This window comes from Lampris incognitus, chromosome 3 (assembly GCF_029633865.1).
Source record: "Lampris incognitus isolate fLamInc1 chromosome 3, fLamInc1.hap2, whole genome shotgun sequence".
In the NCBI taxonomy this organism is placed as follows: Eukaryota; Metazoa; Chordata; class Actinopteri; order Lampriformes; family Lampridae; genus Lampris; species Lampris incognitus.
Window position 1 is genome coordinate 75,928,479 of NC_079213.1, and position 20,461 is coordinate 75,948,939.

General features: G+C 40.8%; 1 protein-coding gene across 2 annotated transcripts in view; it reads left to right on the forward strand.

Moving 5' to 3' along the window:
* The first annotated feature begins 472 nt into the window (after positions 1-472).
* ryk (receptor like tyrosine kinase) overlaps positions 473-20,461 on the forward strand; it is a 67,057-nt gene continuing 47,068 nt past the window's right edge. For both annotated transcript variants that reach the window (XM_056277315.1, XM_056277316.1), the window contains exons 1-3: positions 473-1,102; positions 19,641-19,762; positions 19,857-19,956. In XM_056277315.1, coding sequence (XP_056133290.1) covers positions 832-1,102; positions 19,641-19,762; positions 19,857-19,956 — 493 coding nt within the window. In that variant the 5' untranslated portion in view covers positions 473-831. The remainder of the gene's footprint in view (positions 1,103-19,640; positions 19,763-19,856; positions 19,957-20,461) is intronic.

Sequence of the window (20,461 nt, forward strand, 5' to 3'; positions counted from 1 at the left end):
GAAAAAAACAAGTGTATACGTCCTCCTCCTTTTCAAACACGTAACAAATAACCTGATGCATGCGGAGATTTGTTCGCTGAGTTTGTGTGGATTTGTTGATCACTTCAGATTATTGGCAATGGTTTATCTGTAATATCCTGCTTATTTACATGTTCAAAATAAATCAATCATTCATTCATTCATTCATTCATTCATTCACTATAAAAAGGCGATTGATCGTCTTTTTCGCTCTTGAACGTTTAATTGCAAAGTTTCTGTCTTCCTGACGACTTGTCCCGGTCTCCTTCAGTAAAGAGAAATTACTCCAGAATAAATCTCTTACTCATTCTGTGGACTAGAAGACTGCTGGAAGACTCTTCCAGTACTCCTCAAACTCTGCGAAGACTCGCGCTCGTCGAGGACTTGTGACGTCAGAGCGTGCCCCCCTTCTTCCTAGGACAGTTGTGAGGAAAGACGACGGGAGGGAGGACCATGGAGGGAGGGAGCTGGGTGCGTTAGCTTGAGACTTAAGACGTATTTTTAACCTTTTACCTCCTCGTACGAATCAAAGCGGACCAGCGGTAGTGTGTTGATAAGTTTATACGTACGACGAAAATCTATTTTATATTTCGCCCAACACCCCCGAGCCGTGACGACACATGAAAACGCGGACGGTTAGCACAACCTGACTAAAAGTTAGCCTGCTTGGCTAGCGGTCGAGCTAACAAGAAGCGCCCCCCCCCTCCAGAAAAAAAAACAAAGTGGCGAAAACGTAAATTTAGCTTAAACAAAATTGCGCCTCCGCGTTACGTCGATAGTAATGCTGCCCTCGGGGATTAACTTCAGATACGGATGAGAGAATTCGGGGATCGGGAAACAAGGAGAACAACTGCGAGTCAGACGACAACTGCTATGTTGGGGTTGATTCACTGCTCTGGCAGCTCGTCTGAGTCCCGATGTTGGCCACATTCGCTGCTGTGGAGACTTGGGGGCTTCTTTCTCCTATTTCTGCTGGAAGGGGCCGTCTGCCTCGCCAACCCAAGCAGCGCTCCGGGGTTCAACAATAACAATCACCCCAGTGTCAACATATACATGAGCGTGGAGGAAGTGAAGAAGCTGTTGGGTAAGGGAGCTTGAGTACGGCCTCTGTTTGTAAAGTCTGATTCCCTATTAGTTAAATAACTTGGGTTGAACTCGTGTGGCAGCAATCTGTTTGCTCGTTGCGGTCGAGTTGTCACCCAGTGCCCATGCACTTATCGGCTTTCCTTTGCAATCAAAGCAGTACTAAGTTGTGTTGAACCGCGGTGTGTAGTTGGAAATGTATTACGTAGTCCCATTAATAGCCCTGTGCTGGTGTCATTGGGGTCAGCGAGGGTACCTGTGTGCCAAAAGGATGAAAGGGCTAATCTGGCCTTCAAACTAATCGGTGATCATAAACACTGGTGTTAAAACATCTGAAATCAACGGAAACGGCTATATTTTTTTTCAGTTCAGTTTACTTGAAAATTTACTTGGTGAGCCCAATGGCTTCAAATGTTCTTGTTGTCAAAATGGATTTATCACAAATAACATGAGTATGGCATGTTTTGACTAGATGATGGTTTATTTGCGTTAATTTAATTGTCTGACCCTCAGAATGTTCCTATGATCCAGGGAGGTGTCATGTCACACGCAGATCGAAAAGAGCTACAGACTTGGACAAGTACACCGTTGTAAAAGTCATTTTCTATAGGATGCATAGGTTGCATGCCTTTTGCTTCATTCATGTCATTCATTTTGTCTTTTTATTCAGTTATTGGTGAGGTTAAAAACGTATCGTGAAATAGAGGTTTATGTGAGATAAAAAGGTCTTTAAGTAGCTGTAATACATTCAAAATATGACTAGAGATCATTTTTGCAATTAATAGCCTTTCTAGACAGGCAAGTGATTAAAGACTGTCGGCCATAGATAAAGGAATACCAGCATATATTTCCTGGAGTGGTATTCATTCATAGCACAGGCTGATTTCATAATGTAAATGCAGCTCAACAGTGATCACGATGTATTCATCTCCATGATAGCGGTGTAAAGTTTGTCTTAGATGCTGTCTCGGAATAAATACAAAAATATTCTGTTGGAGTCTTACTTACAGTGTTAGGGTGTGACTGACATTTGTTTTACGCTGTAAATTTGGCCTAAGAGGATTGTTGGCTACTGGATGACAGTTTGTGTAACAGTAACGGCCTCTGTAGTCTTGTCAATGTTTAACTTGGAAATAAAACATATCATAGGATGAAAGGGACTGTTTTCTTATACGTCCTGCATGGTCACAAAATTTGTCCCTCAAGAAAGCCAGAATTTCTGTATGTGAATATTTCTCTAAGAAAACAAAAGTTTGTGTTAATGTAATTAATTGGGTTTCTAGAAGCTGAATTTTCCAACCTCCACGATTGAGCTTTTCTGAATTAAGATTGCTTGACCAGCTAATAAATTTTTGGGAATTTTTAATGGAGCCAGGCCCAGCCTACGAACAGCTTAGTCAATTTGGTTTTTATAATTCTCAGTTATGGCAACATTGGTTAATTTAGGTGAATGTGATTCACAAAAGGAGTGCATGTAGGCTAAACAAACTGCATCTTCCAGTGATGTTTCTAAATGTTTCATCATTTATTCAATTCTGGGGGTCAGGGTGTATTAATTACTTCCGGGAATGTATAGATTTCAATTTTGCATTAATACCAATATAATATTGGTCATAAAACAGGTAATTCACTTTTGGACAAAACATTTAGTACATTTTCTGACAACTGTTGTGCTGAATGGGTTACAAAAAGGCACCCGTTATGGTTTCCGCCTGTTTGACTGAGATCTGTCCAACTCTTTGCACACTGCAACCCATATGCTTGGCAATTTGTAGGCCATGGATAATTGCACGTAACTGCAAAAATAAAGGAAACACTTGTGAATGCAGAATACAAAATATACTGAAAACAGGTGAAGTGCAGTTTCCAAGTATGTTTTTGGTTTTGGTGTACTCACCCACAAACAGACCAGGATAAATGCCAGCGAATACAGTTCCATTCTGAATGAACATGGCCATTCTTTGACACAGCATTTTATTTTTTAAATGATTGCAGTGGTCTCTTGTTGGGATGTCTGTGTTCCCATCTGAAGGGTGAGGGGGTGCTTTAGTATTTTATGAGCAAATGCCAATGATAAAATACCTTGCAGGGGAATGGTGTTGCATCCCTCACAAAAACATTTCAAGTACTTGCAAACCCACACCGAACTGCTCTGTAGTATCCTGACAAGACATTTTGTGATGGTGCTTCCCTTAGTTTAGCAGTTACCTTGCATACTCCAGAAAAGGAATTGGCTTGTGGTTGATGAGAGGTCCATTTAAATAGTGTTAGTTTAGTTGCTTCAACTATTTTTTAAAATGTTTTTATTACTTTATTGATCCCCGCAGGGAAATTCTACCTCTGTTTTTAACCCTTCCTAGCTGTGTAGCTAGGAGCAGTGGGCAGCCGCCGTGCAGTGCACAGGGACCAACTCCAGTTCGTCTTGCCATGCCTCGGTCAGGGGCATAGACAGGAGTACCAACTCCTAACATGCATGTCTTTTTGATGGCCAAGATCACCCTCAGAGTTTTTTTTTTGTTTAAGAAAAAAACTCAGAAGCAATGCTATCAGGAGTTGATGGGGGGTAATGGTGTAATAACTAATGCTGTTAGTCAGCCTTCTAAGCCTAGGCAACATAAAGCAAGTCATAACAGGTTCACAGGTTTAATGAAGCAGCCAATGCCAAAAGCACTACATTCAAATATCATGAAATTAACCAACCACCCTGATGTTTTTTATTGACCTGCAAAACAAACAGGTGCATGTTCTTTATTTACTTCACATTTGGAATATTATACAGTTAAGGTCGAAATTATAAGCCCCCTTTATGAAGTCAAGCAAAACCCTTAACTTTTCCATGGAACTGACCATAACCAAAAGTGTTTATAGTTTAATTGCTTCCAGAAGAACAAAGACAAAATCTCCACTAAGCTTGATTAAGATATTTTACTGATGCACTGAATTGAAACAAGAAAAAAAAAGACAAGGACAAAATTATTAGCCCTCTGACAACAAGGCCAAAATTATTAGCCCTCTGACAATTAATAGTCAATAGTGTAACCTTTCTGACTCACAACTGACAACAACCTCTTATGGTAGTTCCTAACTAGGTTATCACATGTCTCTTGAGGGATCTTAGCCCATTCTTCCATGGCAAATCGTTCCAGCTCACCCAAATTGCGTGGTTTTCCAGCATGGACATTAACCTTGAGCTGCCGCCACAGATTCTCAATAGGATTGAGATCTGGGCTCTGAGAGGGCCACTCCAGGACCTTGATTTTGATGTCCTTCAAAAAGTTTTGGACTGACTTGGATGTATGCTTTGGGTCATTTTCTTGCTGGAAGACCCAGCAGCGACCTAAAGCTAGACTGGCAGCAGATTTCTTTACGTTATCCTTCAAAATATCAACATAATCTTCTTTCTCCATGCATCCGAACAAGGTCCCTGTGCCTGAAGCAGCAAAACAGCCCCACAGCATTATGCTCCCACCAACATGTTTAACTGTGGCAACTGTGTTTTTAGGGTTGAAGGCCTCTCCCTTCCTTCGCCAAACAAAAGCAACATCCATGTGCCCAAACAGCTCAAGTTTAGTCTCATCAGACCAAAGGACAGACTTCCAAAACTCATGCCCATGTTTCAAATGTTCACGGGCAAACTTCAGTCTGGCTTTGATGTGCTGCTGTGTGAGCAATGGAGTTTTTCTTGGACGATGACCTCGAAGCCCACCACGATGAAGAGCCCTCACAACAGTCTTCCTTGAATCATCAAGTCCAGAAGAGGCCAGTTCAGCAACAATCATCTTGACCGAGATCCGGGGATTGTTGTTGACATCTCTGACTATTTTCCTCTCCAAAGTTTTTGAAATCTTGCACTTTCGACCATGCCCAGGTTTGTTTCTCACGTATTTGGTCTCCTTGTGCTTTACAATGATGCACCGCACAGCTGTTCTAGACGCTGTGAAATGCTTGGAAATGGCAGTATAGCCTTACCCCTTAAGCTGAGCATCCACTATCTTCTTTCTGAGTTCCAGACTGATTTCTTTACTTTTTGGCATGATGAAATTACTTCTTACCAAGAATTTAAGAGTAGTCCCTCTCAATCAAGTGTTCAAGTGCCACTAGCCCTGTTCATTGGAGTCCCTTAAGTAAAGTTCAATGCTGATTGATTGCTCAGGTGTGGTTTGAAAGCAGAAAATCACATGGGGGGGCTAATAATTTTGACCACCTCAATTTTCACTACATTTGGTATAAAGCAAATATGAAGATTTATTTTACATTCCAAAATATACCAAATAGGGGCCTTAACATTGATGAATGATTTACTATGTAAAGTTTTATGAATGATGCAAACATTGGGCAGAATTTTAAGGAAATATTCCATAGTACCTTGGGGGCTAATAATTTTGACCTTAACTGTAAGTCAAAGCGTTGTTTGACATTTGTTGTATTAGTCACTGTGTTCCATTTCCAAATAAGCTTATGGCCCGCTGGTGTTGAAAAAGAGCAACATCACTGATTGGTCCTAAGTTGTTAATATAGGGTTTACTAGGAAGTGTGGGTGGTGCTTTTGAAAGTAGTCATTAACAGTGTGAGTGCCACTCTCGGACTAATAAAGCGGTAATAGTACTAGAGAGCAATGTCCTGCTGAAGACTGGAAGCTTAGGCGTTAGATGACTTCTCAGATAACATTAACATACATTTTGTCATTTGGCAGAAACATTTATCCAAAGAGTCAACAATTAGCAGATATATGCGTGTCAACCAACTTGCATCTTGGAGCACTAAATAGTAATCATATTGTAGCTAAGAGATATCATGTCAAATGCCAGTGTACAGTAGATGCCAGTACATTCAAGGAATTTATTTTATTATTATTTTTTTACAACCTCGGTGTTTTATTTTGTAGTTTTTGACATCGAGCATATCGGTTATGATATTGTTTTACTCGCCAGCTTCACTGTAGAGATTTTGGATATGGAACCACCACAGGACTCAGCTTTAGACAGCGTCTTAAGGGGCAACAGAATACGAGCGTCAGACATGTTTCAACAAGTTTAATTTAATCCAATTATCTAAATGACATGTTTGGAGGTGAAAACAAAAGTACACATTAAAAGTTAATACCAGAAATGTCCAATATTATCAAAGGTCAATTCCATTGCTGAGCTACTTCCTGCTTCAACTTGCAGTAATGACCAGCTGGTAGTAATCATCAATTAACTACAGCGTGACTGAGAAGTCATAGATAATGGGAAATCATGTATAAACGCTAACTGAAGCACCAGGGTTTCTTTTTTTTTTTTTTAAAGGACAGATTTAATGCTTTTGTTCAGTTGCCTCGTAAGGCGCCTCCAGTGGTTGTCCCGTGTCCAAAATCTCCAAAATGAAGCAAGTGGGTAAAGTTATATCATAAGTGATACACAGTGGCAACAGTTTTGAAAGTAAGACCCTCGTTTAAAAAAAAAATCGGAATTTTCCTTTAACAACTGCATCATTAAGGTGCTGCTGGAAAATTAATTGACTGAATTTATCACATTTTGTATCAAGTTCCACCACTGGAGTAGAGCAAAAAAGGTTCTCACCTGTCTATTTGAAAGATAAAACAAGATATTCATTGCCCATCGTGTCCTATTTTTTGCTCCTCAAACAGGAAGCTGTATTGGCTGATTTGTTCATGCTGCATTACTTATTACTTCCAGATAGAAGTGATTATATGTGGTTTATGATGTTTAGACACCTAATATCATCGTATAATCTGCTCTAGAATGTTACAATTAATGCTTTTCAGATACATAAACAGGTCTACTGGTCACAGACGTTGGGAGCAATTAGTTCCACATCTTGAATGCTGAGGCTTTCAGAGATGTGCTTTAGTGAACAAGATTATACAATCTGATATAAGGAGTGTCTCTTGACTCTTTTTTTTGGGATAGTGCTGTGTGGTGAGAGGAGGGCTGAGGCATCTCAAATCATGTTGGAATAGACATTTGCTTTCCCCTATCCCTCTCAGACATTTCCTCTCCTTATCTCTGGGGTCTCTATTGCTCTGTAATTCCTTCAACAGATCTTAATCTTCCAGCACTTCTGCAGGACCAGTTGGGGTAGCTACAGAGAATGAACCACCTTTATGCTTTATTTCCTGCCCATGTTTTTTCTCATTATTCCTCTGAAAGCAACCAATGGTCCGTGGCTTAGACGCTGCCTACCATCTTGTCCTGACTGTCCTACCATGTAAAAATAAAGTTACCACTCCTTTATCTAGTCTTGAAAATATGCATTACTTGTGTTACTTTTAGGGATTCAGTGTAATTCCTGGTGATTTTTTTTTTAGTCCTTGTTTGAATTTGAAAAAATCATCTAGCACAGTGGTACTCATCCATATGCCATGGATATCTATGTATATGTGAATTTCAATACCAACCCAACATGACACTATTTAGTTTAACTGATTTAACACACCCTCAACCAGAAAGGGGAGGAGTGATCAGTGTAATTAGCTGGTGTACTGGTGGTTGGCTATTAAAACCCATATTTAGGCCTACATGAACCCTCCAAGGCACATGGTTGATAACCACCACCTTAGTGAATGATCAGATTACAGATTTTTCATGTGGCTCCCAATTAATTAATATTCGATTTGAAATTGTGTGAATGGAATGAAGGGATAGCATCTAGTCACAGAGAGACTTGGTGACAAGAGCATCAAACTATTGAATGGGAGGAAAAAAATAGCACGCATGTTGTTGATGTTGCTCCCTTCTCTCAGTGCACTCTGATGTTAGACCATGAGCCCCCTTTTGTCACTGTGCTCCTTTTTCTAAGCACAGTTTAATGCAGTGGTCACCAGCCCTGCTCCTGGAGAGCTACTGTCCTGCTGGTTTTCACTCCAACCCTAATCTGATTCAATTAATTAAGGTAATTAGATAAGTAGGTAATTGGTAGAATCAGGTGTGTCAAATTAGGGTTGGAGTGAAAACCGGCCGGATGGTAGCCCTCCAGGAGCGGGGTTGGTTAACACTGGTTTAATGGGTGATAGCTTTGAGCTGTTAGGTAAGCAGGTGCAGGCTTGAGGTTTGTCTGAAACACCTCTAGCTGTGTGGAGAAATCTCATAATGTTTGTATGTGCTAATGAAAATATCTGTGGGGAGACATCCTTTGATGATGTATTGGTAACTCTAGACAAAATACATGTGAACATAGGGGAGGCTGGCATCATCTTCGTAATGCCAGTGTTGCAGCAATTACATGTCTCATTCCAACCTCACATAGAAAAGCACCTCACTGGTGTTTTTTAAATTTAATTGAAAGGTTTTTTTTTCTGTGGTTATGGGGGGGGGGGGCTGCCCATGGGAGTGGTAAGGACACAAAAGAGGCCTATCTTTGGCCTCTTTGCTTGTTCAAAGACCAGGATGGGTCTACTCCTTTGTCTTGTGGGCTCTTAAAGATTTACATTTAGTTGGATCTACCCGAGTGTCTTTGTAGGTGGACCGGAACCTATTTGACATATGTTAAAGGTCGGTTAGTTAATATTTACTGGACAATCTTTATTCCAACCCTTATCTATAAGCACAAGCTCTGACTAGTCACAGAGACAATACTACTACTACTTTCGGCTGCTCCCGTTAGGGGTCGCCACAGCGGATCATCCGTTTCCATTTCTTCCTCTCTTCTGCATCTTCCTCTGTCACACCAGCCACCTACATGTCTTCCCTCACCACATCCATAAACCTTCTCTTTGGCCTTCCTCTTTTCCTCTTCCCTGGCAGCTCCATATTCAGCATCCTTCTCCCAATATACCAAGCATCTCTCCTCCACACATGTCCAAGCCATCTCAATCTTGCCTCTCTTGCTTTGTCTTCAAACCGTCCAGCTTGAGTAGTCCCTCTAATATAATCATTCCTAATCCTGTCCTTCGTCGCTCCCAGTGAAAATCTTAGCATCTTCAACTTTGCCACCTCCAGCTCTGCCTCCTGTCTTTTCGTCAATGCCACTGTCTCCAAACCATATAACATAGCTGGTCTCACAACCATCTTGTAAACCTCCCCATTAACTCTTGCTGGTACCCTTACATATGACAAAAAAAATGACGTTACTTTGCAGGTGGCAGGGCTCACCCTGTAGCGATAGGGTCCAGCATCTAGGAGGACGTTGGAGTAGAGCTATTGCTCTGTTCAACTGATAACAGTAAGTTGAGGTGACTCTTCCACCTCATAAGAGCCGACTTGTGGAGGAATAATCCCGGCTCAGCTGAAGGATAATGTCCTCACTGGAAACACCTTGAGATCTCCCTGTGGCAGCTGAAGAAATTTGCTTGGGAAAACGATGTGTGGGCTGCAGAGCTGTGTTGCCACCCTGACCCTGTCCAAGAAAGGCAGGATTTAAGATTGATGGTTAACTTTTAGGCAGACTGCTGCAAACATGAAATTTGATTCTGTAATCATCATTGCAGAACTTTTGAAGGCTTTTTAATGATTTCCTGTATTAATTTAAGTAGGTCTTTAATAGGATACTCAGGTGTGAGTGTCATGCAGAGAATTTCATTTGACATTTTCTCTACGATTTTCTTTCAGTCCAGTATGATCACAGCCTTCAGTATATGCTGCTTCTTATTTACGTAAAAGAAATGTAATCTTACAACATTGCTTTTCAAAGCAGAGAGAAGTTTAGTTTTCCACTTTTTAGAATGTCTCTGTAGGAAAGAATTTAAACCATTCTATTTTGCATGAAGCAAAGCTTTAGATTTCCAAGCGCCATTTTACCTCCTGATTTCATTGGATTAACTAGGTGCTTTATTTTCCATTTGACACAGAAATGTCCAACCCAATGAACATTCCTTGCCCATGGCTAAATGGTAAATGGATAGCATTTATATAGCACCTTTCTAGCTGCAACAGCCACTCAAGGCACTTTACAATCAATGAATGCCTCACATTCACCCCCCCCCCCCCCCACACACACACACACACACTGATAGTGACGGTATCAGGCATGCGAGGTAACAACCAGCTCATCGGGAGCAGTTAAGGGGGTTAGGTGTCTTGCTCAAGGGCGCCTTGACATTTTTTGCAAGAAGGAGCCGAGGATCGAACCAGCAATCCTCCAGGTACCAGTCAACCTGCTCTACCTCCCGAGCTATTGTTCCTCCAAGATAAGATAACAATTATAATAATGGAGTCATGTGCTCTATTGATGCTATTTTCTTGCTTTGAGATTTTAAGTCAACAGATGGACTTTGCACATTTGTTTAAGCTTTTTCTTCTGAACCTCCATCAATTTTGATAACCTAGCCAAACAATGTGACTCCCATAGGAAAGAAAGGAAAATGACATGGCTGAAGTAAAACTGCGCTTTTGTATATCTGTGTATTTGTCTCCTAGTGATGCAGAAGCAGCATCTTTGATTGTTTTTGCACATGTGACTAATGGCTAGTGAACTGCCTATTTCGTAAATCCTTCCCTGTGACAGGAGCTGCTTTCTTAACCTCCCAACTGCCTCACCACCTGCATTTATCTCCCATCCCCCAGTTCCTGTATCTGCTATGTCTCAAGACCTGTATCTGTTGCCTTGAATTCAGCTGCAGCTCACAGTCTGACTCAGTTTCTATTTATTTAGCTTTATTCAACCCAAAGGGTCAGCTGCTACAGCAAGGCATTAAAAAAATAAAGTTGTCTACAGCATACCACGGTAAGACAACATAAAAGGACAGACAATGCAGAATGCATGTAAATTGCATTGTGACGTTGACTCATCAATCTGTCTGACTGACAAGTACATTTGCCTAGACAGGGATGGCCATATGTAACTAAGACTTGAGGGTGTGAAGGTAGCTTTCCATTGGTTCAAAACTGGAGTGGATGCTGATAGTTTAAAAAATGCACAATATGTGGGTGTCATCATACTGCTCAAGCTAAACAATGAGGTTCCTTATTAGAAGGCTTGTGATTTAAGCATATACATTGACTGCTGTAGCTTGTAGGTAGTTTGTGTATACTGGCTAATAATTCTTAGTGAGTTGAACCAAGATGAATAAGAATGTTTTTATCAAAGGGATTATTTCCCTTTAGGAGGTAACATTTTCTCCTACTTTTCTGCTAAAACAAAAGACTGATAATAAAGATGAGTGATAACCCTGCTTGCTTGCTCACTCCCCCCTTGTTTTTGTGTAAAGCTTCTGAGTAGATTGTGGGAGCCCAAACTCCTATCTATGTCACTTGTCTTACATTTTTAAGGTCTCAATTACACTCTGTTTCATCTGACATAGGCATCCATTGGAGCATTAGCAGATGAGGTAAAAGTATTGTGGGAGTTTTCTGTTCATCCTCTATTTACGGTTTCCTGTAAGAGTGGCCTGCTTGAGCCCTAGTTTTCCATGGAAGATCCATCAGTGGAGTAGATCCCAAAAAAAATTCCAAGGGAATTTTGTCAGTGAAGAAGTGAGCACTGAGAGTCTGTTTCCAGTCCTTGCGTGGTACTCTCACCATGTTGCTTGTCTCGCTTCTCTACATAGTAGTGCAAATATTGGGTATTTCCAGTCAAGTGGATGCCACAGCTGCCCAACAGACATGACGATTGTTTTGACGGAATTAGGCATTTCCTATTAAAATCAGCTTTTAGTTCTCCTCAGAATTGTTTCCTCGTCTTAAAGTAGGGATAGGCTGTTTTTAGCTAGTTGGCAGTATCCAGATGGATATCTTTATTAGTTTTGTCAGTCCATTCACTGTCCCTCAGTATCTAAGTTCCTCATGCAAAATACGTGGTGTGAAAAATCACCAGTGCATTCTGGAGAGCCCAGTGCTATCCACCCTCCCTCCCTCATTCAAAGAACTGAAAGGCAATCAGAACGGCTCAGAGAAAAGAGCCTGCAAACGGCGAGGGAATGATTGGCAGCTGTATTCATTTCCTTTGTACAACCTTCCAAGGATTCTGCTATTCAGTGGCAGAGTCCTGCTCTAACCTGTCATTTGATCATCTCTTTAAATCAGATTTTTTTTCTTCTTTGGCTTTCTGTACAGTAACTTCAGTTGTCAGTAGTTGCCTTTAGTTCTGTGTTTAATAGGAAGGCCTAAGCTGTGTATTGTCAAAGTATCTCCAGACCTCCTGTCATGTGGTGTGGTGTGGCACAGCATATCCTGATTATGTGTTGTGTGTCAGCTTTGTTTATAGATTAAGTGTATTTCAAACCCCTTGGGAATAGAGGTCTGCTGGAAGATTCAAACCAATTGAGTGTTTGAAAGTGTGATGTACGCGCATGTGTATTCAAAAAGGACTGATGGAATTGAGCTTTGCATGCTGATGTTCTTGTCCCTGATGCTTGTTCAGTTTCTTGAGGAGATTCAGCAGATTTAACAACTGATTTTAAAATCACTTTGTTTTTCAAGAATTACATGGATTTTGATATGCTTAAGTTGTGGAATTAAAAGAAATACAGTTAAAAACAGTAGACAAGTTATTTCTTTAATAACTTTGCATGTACAGAAGTTTATCGCTAAAATGTAGCATAAGTTATTTTAGTTAGAAAATAAATAGAATGTTAAGAAGTAAACACAATTCCTTCATTAAATTCTATATAAACATTTGACTTGGTTCATACTTTACCCAGGCCTTCAAACCATTACTAAATTCACAAAGCTGAATTCACAAGCAGGCCGCATAAAAACATTGCCCATATTTAGACAAGAAGGGTGGTGTGTGAGGCCACTTAAACGAACCTATATTAACCTCAAGATGGTATGATCCTGCCACTAACAACCAACCCACATTCTGTTTGTTCAGTAAACTATTTTCTATTGGTTGAGTAAACTAAGGTGCCCCATTCAGCAGCATAACCATCAACATGATGGGACAGCGGCAGACAGTCTTGCGCAGATTCCTTTTTTCTTCCCAACATCCTTTTCTGCCCTTAGGGCGTGCCATGGAATAAAAGGGAAATTGATGTATGGCCTCTTTGAAGTAAGTGAAAGAAAACCTCAGAAATTGTGATTCGGTGTGTGTTTCTCTTTTTCTCCTCGCTGTGGAATGCTTTAAAGTTTGGCTGATTTTTCACGAGAGCTGTAGTGTCATCCATCGCTAAAATGCTGTTTTTTAGTTAGAACTTTAAGGTTCTAGTTAAGCTTTTCAATATACATCCCCCCCCAAATAATTGGCCTGTGCCTGTGTGGTGATGGTTGTTTCCCCCTCCTGACCCCCTCTTTGATGTCCATCCCGGTGCTGTGATGTTGGCCCGGAAGTCAAGTCACATCTGAAAGTGGTTTTCTGTTGTGACACGCCAACCTCTGTCAGCCTTAGCCACCATAGATCTAATCTCTCATTTGATTTTGGCATGCCCATATGACCACCTGCAAAGAAAGGTGCATGGCTGCTTAGATCTTAGTAAGGGTGGAATTTCATACATGTTGTCTCAATCCCAACAACCCTGTCCTACTTACATGGGGTGGTTTGTTAAATATCCAACAATGATGTATAGACAGATAATAAAACATATTGTAGTTATTGCTGTCAAGGCGGAAACACATTGATGTACATAAGGGATTTTTGACGTTTTAGTGGGGAATTATTTTTGGTTAGAGGAATATTGGTCCGCTTCTTACACTTAACGGTTAACACGATCTCACGTTTTTTAATTGAGTTTTTTTTTAAGCTGCTGTGAGGAGTTTTGGATTTTTTTGGGGGGGAGGGGGACCCCCCCCTTTTTCTCCCCAGTTGTATCCGGCCAATTACCTGACTCTTCTGAGCCGAGCCGGTCATTGCTCCACCCCTTCTGCTGCTCCGGGAGGGCTGCAGACTACCACATGCCTTCTCAGATACATGTGGAGTCGTAAGCCGCTTCTTTTCACCTGACAGTGAGGAGTTTTGCCAGGGGGACATAGAGCGTGGGAGGATCATGCTATGCCCCCCACCCCCAAACAGGCGCCCCAACTGACCAGAGCAGTTGCTGGTGCAGTGACCAGGACACAGAGTTTTGGATTTTTGTTGACTTTGTAGACCTGTGGACAAAAACTGTAGTGCTTTGCAGAAGAACAACTACGTTTCACATAAGAATTGTGTTGTCGCAAAGATCTCCACTCCTCCTCTGGCAGCTCGTGCATCTGTTTTGATGAGAAGAGTGAGAGATGTAGTGGTGTTTTGGAAAAGTGGGTGTTTTCAAGTTATGCAGCAGTTAGGATGTATCTCTAATTATAGCTATGTATCCTGTTTGTTTACCATAAATCATTTCAGCAGATTTTACAGGTAATGTGACCCAGAGACAAGCATTCAGAATCATTATATAGAAATATCCAATCTCCTCGTTAATGGTTTCACTTACTTACATTAGTCATATAAAGCCATCAAGAGTAAATTGCAACTGAGAAATAATCACGATAGACATAATCAGATAATGGAAAAACTCCTCGTAGCAGCTTTAAAGAGCTCTTGGAAAGTGCTGTAAAATTTGGCTAACATTATGATTTATTTCAGCCAAGTGTAAACCAACCACTCCACAGGGGATTCAAACTAAATTGGCAACAAGCCATTTCCTGTTGACTAATAAGTGATAGTGATGTAGCTCATGTGTCAACCAAGGTTTCTAATACCCTTTATTTAAAGATAGGTGGTATGAGCAGAATATCATATTAGAATGTTTTTGAAGTATTTTCACATTTGAATGTATGCACCTATTTCAATGTATGACCTAATGCAATCCTTTTTTGGGAAACTTACAGCATTTGTCATTGCTTGCCAGTGTTTGCTTTTGTTGTTATGGGGAGCTCTTCCCCCAAATGACTGTCTTGTGTTGGTCCATTGGGCTTATCAACTTTTCTTGACTATTAACTTTATAACAAGATAGCTAGCTACAAAATCTTGATCGTTCAGCATGTTTTTGTGAGTTCATCTTGTGAACATGTCTAATATGTTTGCTTTTTCACTCCCTGTTGAGCCAGTTTAACATTTGTCAGTGTTACAAATGACAGGGCTCTGAGTATATTGGGTTTAGCAAATGTGAGCCCTCCCTATTTATTTGTCTGACAAATTGAAATGTTCCCACAGGGCATGTGGGCTGACAGACAATTTTCCCAACAGAAACCTGATTGTTGCATAGAACGGAGCAAAAATATTTTGTTCCATTGTGTCTTAAGATTGTCTTGAGGTTGGCTTAGAAAATCTGTTGGGTGGGAAAGTATGTATCCTAACAGACTTGTAAACCACTTCTAGTTTTATCTATGTTTCAATCACTGACAAAAAGCAGGCCTCTTCAGCTTTTGGCGGCTGTAGTTGCTTGATGAAACCGGAGACTATGAGATCCAAACTAGGTAAGCCTACTCATGCCTCTTGTCCATGGATTTGTTTGGAGTTTCCAGTTGATAGAGTTTCGAGCAGGCCCTCATTTTCTCCTCCCTATATAATGTGGCCGGTATCTCCTTAGTGAGGGGCTGAGGGGAATGTTTATCTCCTAGATACTTGGAGATGGAGGCTTTGGGAGGCGCAGTGTCGACTCTACATAGGAGGCTCTTTGTTCTACCTGTCCTGGGCCCTGCCACCTGGCCAAGGCCACCTTTTGTTCTCCTCACCCAAAGCCTGCAACGTGATCCACAGCTTGCAAGAGAAGGCTGCATGTTGACTTCATGCTTTGCAGGGCCCAAAATAATAGCTAAATGTATTGTTGCAAATGTCTTGCGCTTGCTGTTTCATATTAACATCAAGTCACGTGTAGTACTTTATACAGGTTAATCATTACACATTTGAATGGTGCGGCTGACAAGAGTTCAGTCTTGCCTTTTGTAAAATTGACTTTGTAAGAACATGCCATTTTCATGTCATGGGAATACTGTTCCTGACAGCCCGGTCAATGATATTCTTCAATAACTATGCAGAATCCCTACACATTTGGAGAGTCTCTTATGATACTTTAACTGAGTTCAGTCAATTATCATTTCATTTTTCACCATTGATTTTTAATGAAAATGCTGTGTCCACATGTGTTGTGGTGAAATTCATAAAGCAACTGTAATATTATAACAGGATTGAATGAAAATAAATCTTGATTCTTTTTTCTTTTCTTTTTTTTTTTATTTTTTTTTTTAGTGCTACTGTCCATCCCTCTTCTGGAATCATTTAACCCAATGGGATTGCCTAGAAATTGGACTATCGCATATATTATTTATGTTTTTCTTTGGTAAATTTAGTTCTTGTGGAGAGTAGCCTAGCAAGAATGCTAATAACAACATAACACATTTTATAGGTGGGTTGTATGTTGTTTTGGTGGGTTTTTCATTTTCAAAGACTCCTCTGGCCTCTTGCGAAGCTCCTTCCACCACCAGCTTGATATATGGAAGAGTGCTGTCACTGCACCCACTACCATACTGTTGCTAATTCAGGACTAATCTGTTCCTTGTTAATTTCTCTGGTTTCACTTTTTCTAAGTAAATAGGACTCACTGTTTAGCAAAGCATAACAGTAAAAATAGTCTTTGCTTGTTTTTGTTTCTGCTCTAGTCATGTACTGGGAAGGAGTCTTTGCTTACAAGCAGAAGTAGAGGGGACCTATGCCAAGACGAGTATGTTAGTTGGATAAGAAAGTGGGATCAAACCTTTGGCACTAGATCTGTTTCTAGAGAGTTGTATTAAAAGTTATTTTGCTAGTATTCACATAATTCCAATATTTTTTTTTTTAATCTCTCACTCTTAATATTATTAGCGATTGAACCATGAAATGATCTGGTATGAAACCGCCCCCTCCCTCTCACTCCCTGTCGGATGGTTCTACACAACCTAGTGTAGTTTAAAGGCAACTAGCAGACACTCGGTGAGTGCAGTTTGATAGCTATGTGGTGAAGACCGCAGGACTTCAGTATTCAGCTAGTTGTTACTGATATAAGAGTAGGCCAATGTGGTTGTGCATCATGCCAACCAGTGTGTGATATTATGGTTAGACGCGATACGTTGTGAAAACTAGCTAACAGAATCCTGTTTACACGCACAGTCTCCTCTGCTGGTTTCCCTGTTATAGCTTTTAGAGAGTACATAGCCTCAGTCTTAAAATTTTATTCAAAATTGAATTAAAAAAAGATGATTATGCCTTTATGATATGAATAATTATATGAATTATGGTGGGTGCTACACATTGAAGAGGGTAACTCACTTCAACCACCACCAATGTGAAGTGCTTTGGGTGTCTAGAAAAGCGCTATATAAATGTAATGATTATTATTGTCCAGCCATCCATCCATTATCCAAACTGCGTATACCTTACCCAGGGTCGCGGGGTGCTGGAGCCTATCCCAGCAGTCACTGGGTGGCAGGCGGGGAGACACCCTGGATAGGCCACCAGGCCATCACAGGGCCCACACACACACACACACACACACTGACACACTAGGGACAATTTAGTACAGCTGATTCACCTGACCTACATGTCTTTGGACTGTGGGAGGAAACTTATTATTATCATCATCATCACTATTATTATTATAATAAATGCAGCAATATGAGCCAATGAATTGTGAAACAATTTAATGATTAAATGATATGCAACGCATCATTCTAAAACATTTAATCATTACATACTCATCTTCACATCTATATTGTTACATTTAACTTCATTTGTATTTCATAAGAACATGTTTTATTTCAAAATGCCTTCTTCACCACACTATTTCATTGTACGTTCCCAAAATGTAGTATGTATCCAAGTGTGTCTTTTCCCCTTTTAGCAATACTTTTCAGTGGAACGTTCATTTCATATTGACACTTTTATTTCATGATGATGCTTTTATTTCATGGTCTGATCATCTATCAGTCAACAAGAATGGGTTGCAGTCAGATAAGATAATTGGTTGCTACATCTGTTGTTGCCAGACAATGTAAATGTCTTAAATATGTCACATGTAATTCTAGAGGCGGACATCCGACAAACTCCAAATCCTCAGTGCAGCTCAAAACAGTACAGGCTGTTGAATCGCCTCTATCCATTAAGTAAGAATCGCATCTTACAGCTTGTTGAGGTCTTTCATATTCTTATTTCAGTATGCTGCCTGGCAGCACTTCGGCTCTCAAGTCTACTTATTCCACAAATTGACTTCTTTGAGATGTTATGGCGGGGCATGGATTCTGAAAAGAACAAACTCAGGGTAGGTCTGCTTCCTATTCCTTGTCTTGGCCCCTGTGACTGGCTGCATAGTTTTAATTGGTATCAAAGCAGTACAGCCACATGTAGAGACGGGAGTCACACAGAGTTGAGCATGAGGAAGGCAATTATTGCAGCCCTGATCTCGTGTGTGTGTGTGTGTGTGTGTGTGTGTGTGTGTGTGTATGTGTGTGTGTGTGTGTGTTTGCATGGCATGCTCCTGTATGTGTGTGTGTGTTCATGCAGGCACACACATGACTGTTAAATGTGTGCCTGGTCCTTTGTGCATGAGAACCGGTGTATAGAGGCATTCCACCGCTGTTCAGCCTGTGGTATGGGTTTGACCAGTTAGAATGCTCAGTAGCGCTCCAGGGATTTAAAGGAATTTCACTCCTTGGAGTCTTTACCTCATAAGGTGTCAAACGTCACAAAACATCAGTGTAAAGCCATCAACTAGGTCTGAGGAGGGGGCTGTCTGACTCTTGGTACTTGTTTAGAAACTAGTCTAATCTAAACCCCCCTCTCCTCACTGAGTATCTTGAGTTTGCAGAAGCCTGAGAGTGTTTCTAATTGAGCCAATGTGAAAAAGATCCATGAGCATAGAGCATTGAGACAATGCTCTGGGGTATTGAGGGGAGCCTGGGCACATTCTTCCCATCTCTTTTAACTCGATCCTCCAAAACTGATAGACTGTCCCCACTCCACCAGACAGGGCCTTTCTAGGACTAATGACGCTGCCCCAGGCCAGGATTGGGGATTTCGCTCCCTACATTAAAAACCACCATGTATTACCTGTATGACTTTATGATGCAGTGGGAGTGAAGTTTTGTTTTTGTTTTTTTTGCTTTACACAACAGGAAAAAAAACGAAAACAAAACAACACGCCGACACCATATGGTAACTTGACTAGCTTATTGCTTATTGACTTTTTTGTGTACGGGGATTTTCATTGCTATGAATTCACTCGGGGCAAAATGGTTAGAGGGCTTCTGGGTGTTGTATGGTAATTTGAAAGGATCAGAACTTTTTTTTATGAAAAGCATTCCAGTACCGGTCTCTTAAGCATCCACTACCCAAATTTTTCCTGGCGAGGAAATTGTAGTCATATTTTAGGGGTTGTCTCCCTTGAGTTCTGATGTGTTTTAGTTGGGCACTAAAAGCTCTGAAGTGCTAACAGATGTAGTTAGTCTATATCTGTCATTTAGAGGTAACCCCCAAATCCAAGATAAATATTTTGCTTTCTGTGTAATAAAGTTTTTCCTTTACTTCTGTGTTGCAGTCAGCCTGCTGGTGTGTGACTTTGTTGTGAATTGAGGGGATTTATGTTTACTGTTGTGGATTCTCCTTTTGATTTTATTTGTGCATGCAAAGGGTACTTCTGTAGGCTAATTTAGAAAATAAAAACCGACCTCGTGGATTTTCTAATCAGGTGCATTTTTATATACTTTGTCCCCACTTAGGCCTGGATGCAGAGCTCTTTTATGTGCGTGATGACGTAGTGAATCATTATGCGCTATCCTTCACCTTGCCTGTGCCCAGTGAGACCAACAGTCTGCACTTCACATGGCATTCCAAGACGAAGGTAAGGCTCTGGGTAATCAGCAGGTCATCTCGTACACATGCTCTCTATCTCACAGCTGTATTTCATCTACATTATTGTCTCTGTCCATCCACAGGTTGACTACCGACTTGGCTTCCTTGTTGAGAACCCTGCAGCCATGAACCAACCACAGAGTAACATCTCCAGTCAGGGGGAGGTGCCCCGTGTCACTTCTGGTATGTTGCATGCTAACTTGACTAGCTTATTGATTTTCATGTGTTCAATGATTTTGATTGCTATGAATTCAGTCAGGAGAAAATGGTTAGATTTGAGGGTCCTCCCCTTGGTATGTTAAGGTTTAACTCTAATGTGAAGAACAAAAAAAAAACCTGGCCTTTTCAGCAGATTCTCTAATCACTTGCTGTCAGTGTTGCCATACCTGAATAGATTTCTGGTTAATACAAGCTCTCCCCATACCTTCTATAATACCCCTTTCACACTGAACTAAAATCCTCGGTTTTTGAATCCCCTTTAGTGTGAAAGGATCTTGGAAATCAGCCTTGGGTATGGTACAGCAGTCTTCCTTGGCATGAGCACAGCAGTTTCCTAGCATCATGACTGTGTAATCAGGTCTCAAGAATCCTAGCATTGCATGTTTGACGTGTTGTTTTTGTATTCTGGTCATGTATTTTTTTTCAACCTCAGTGTTAGCAAGGATGTGATAAACATAGAGTGATCATA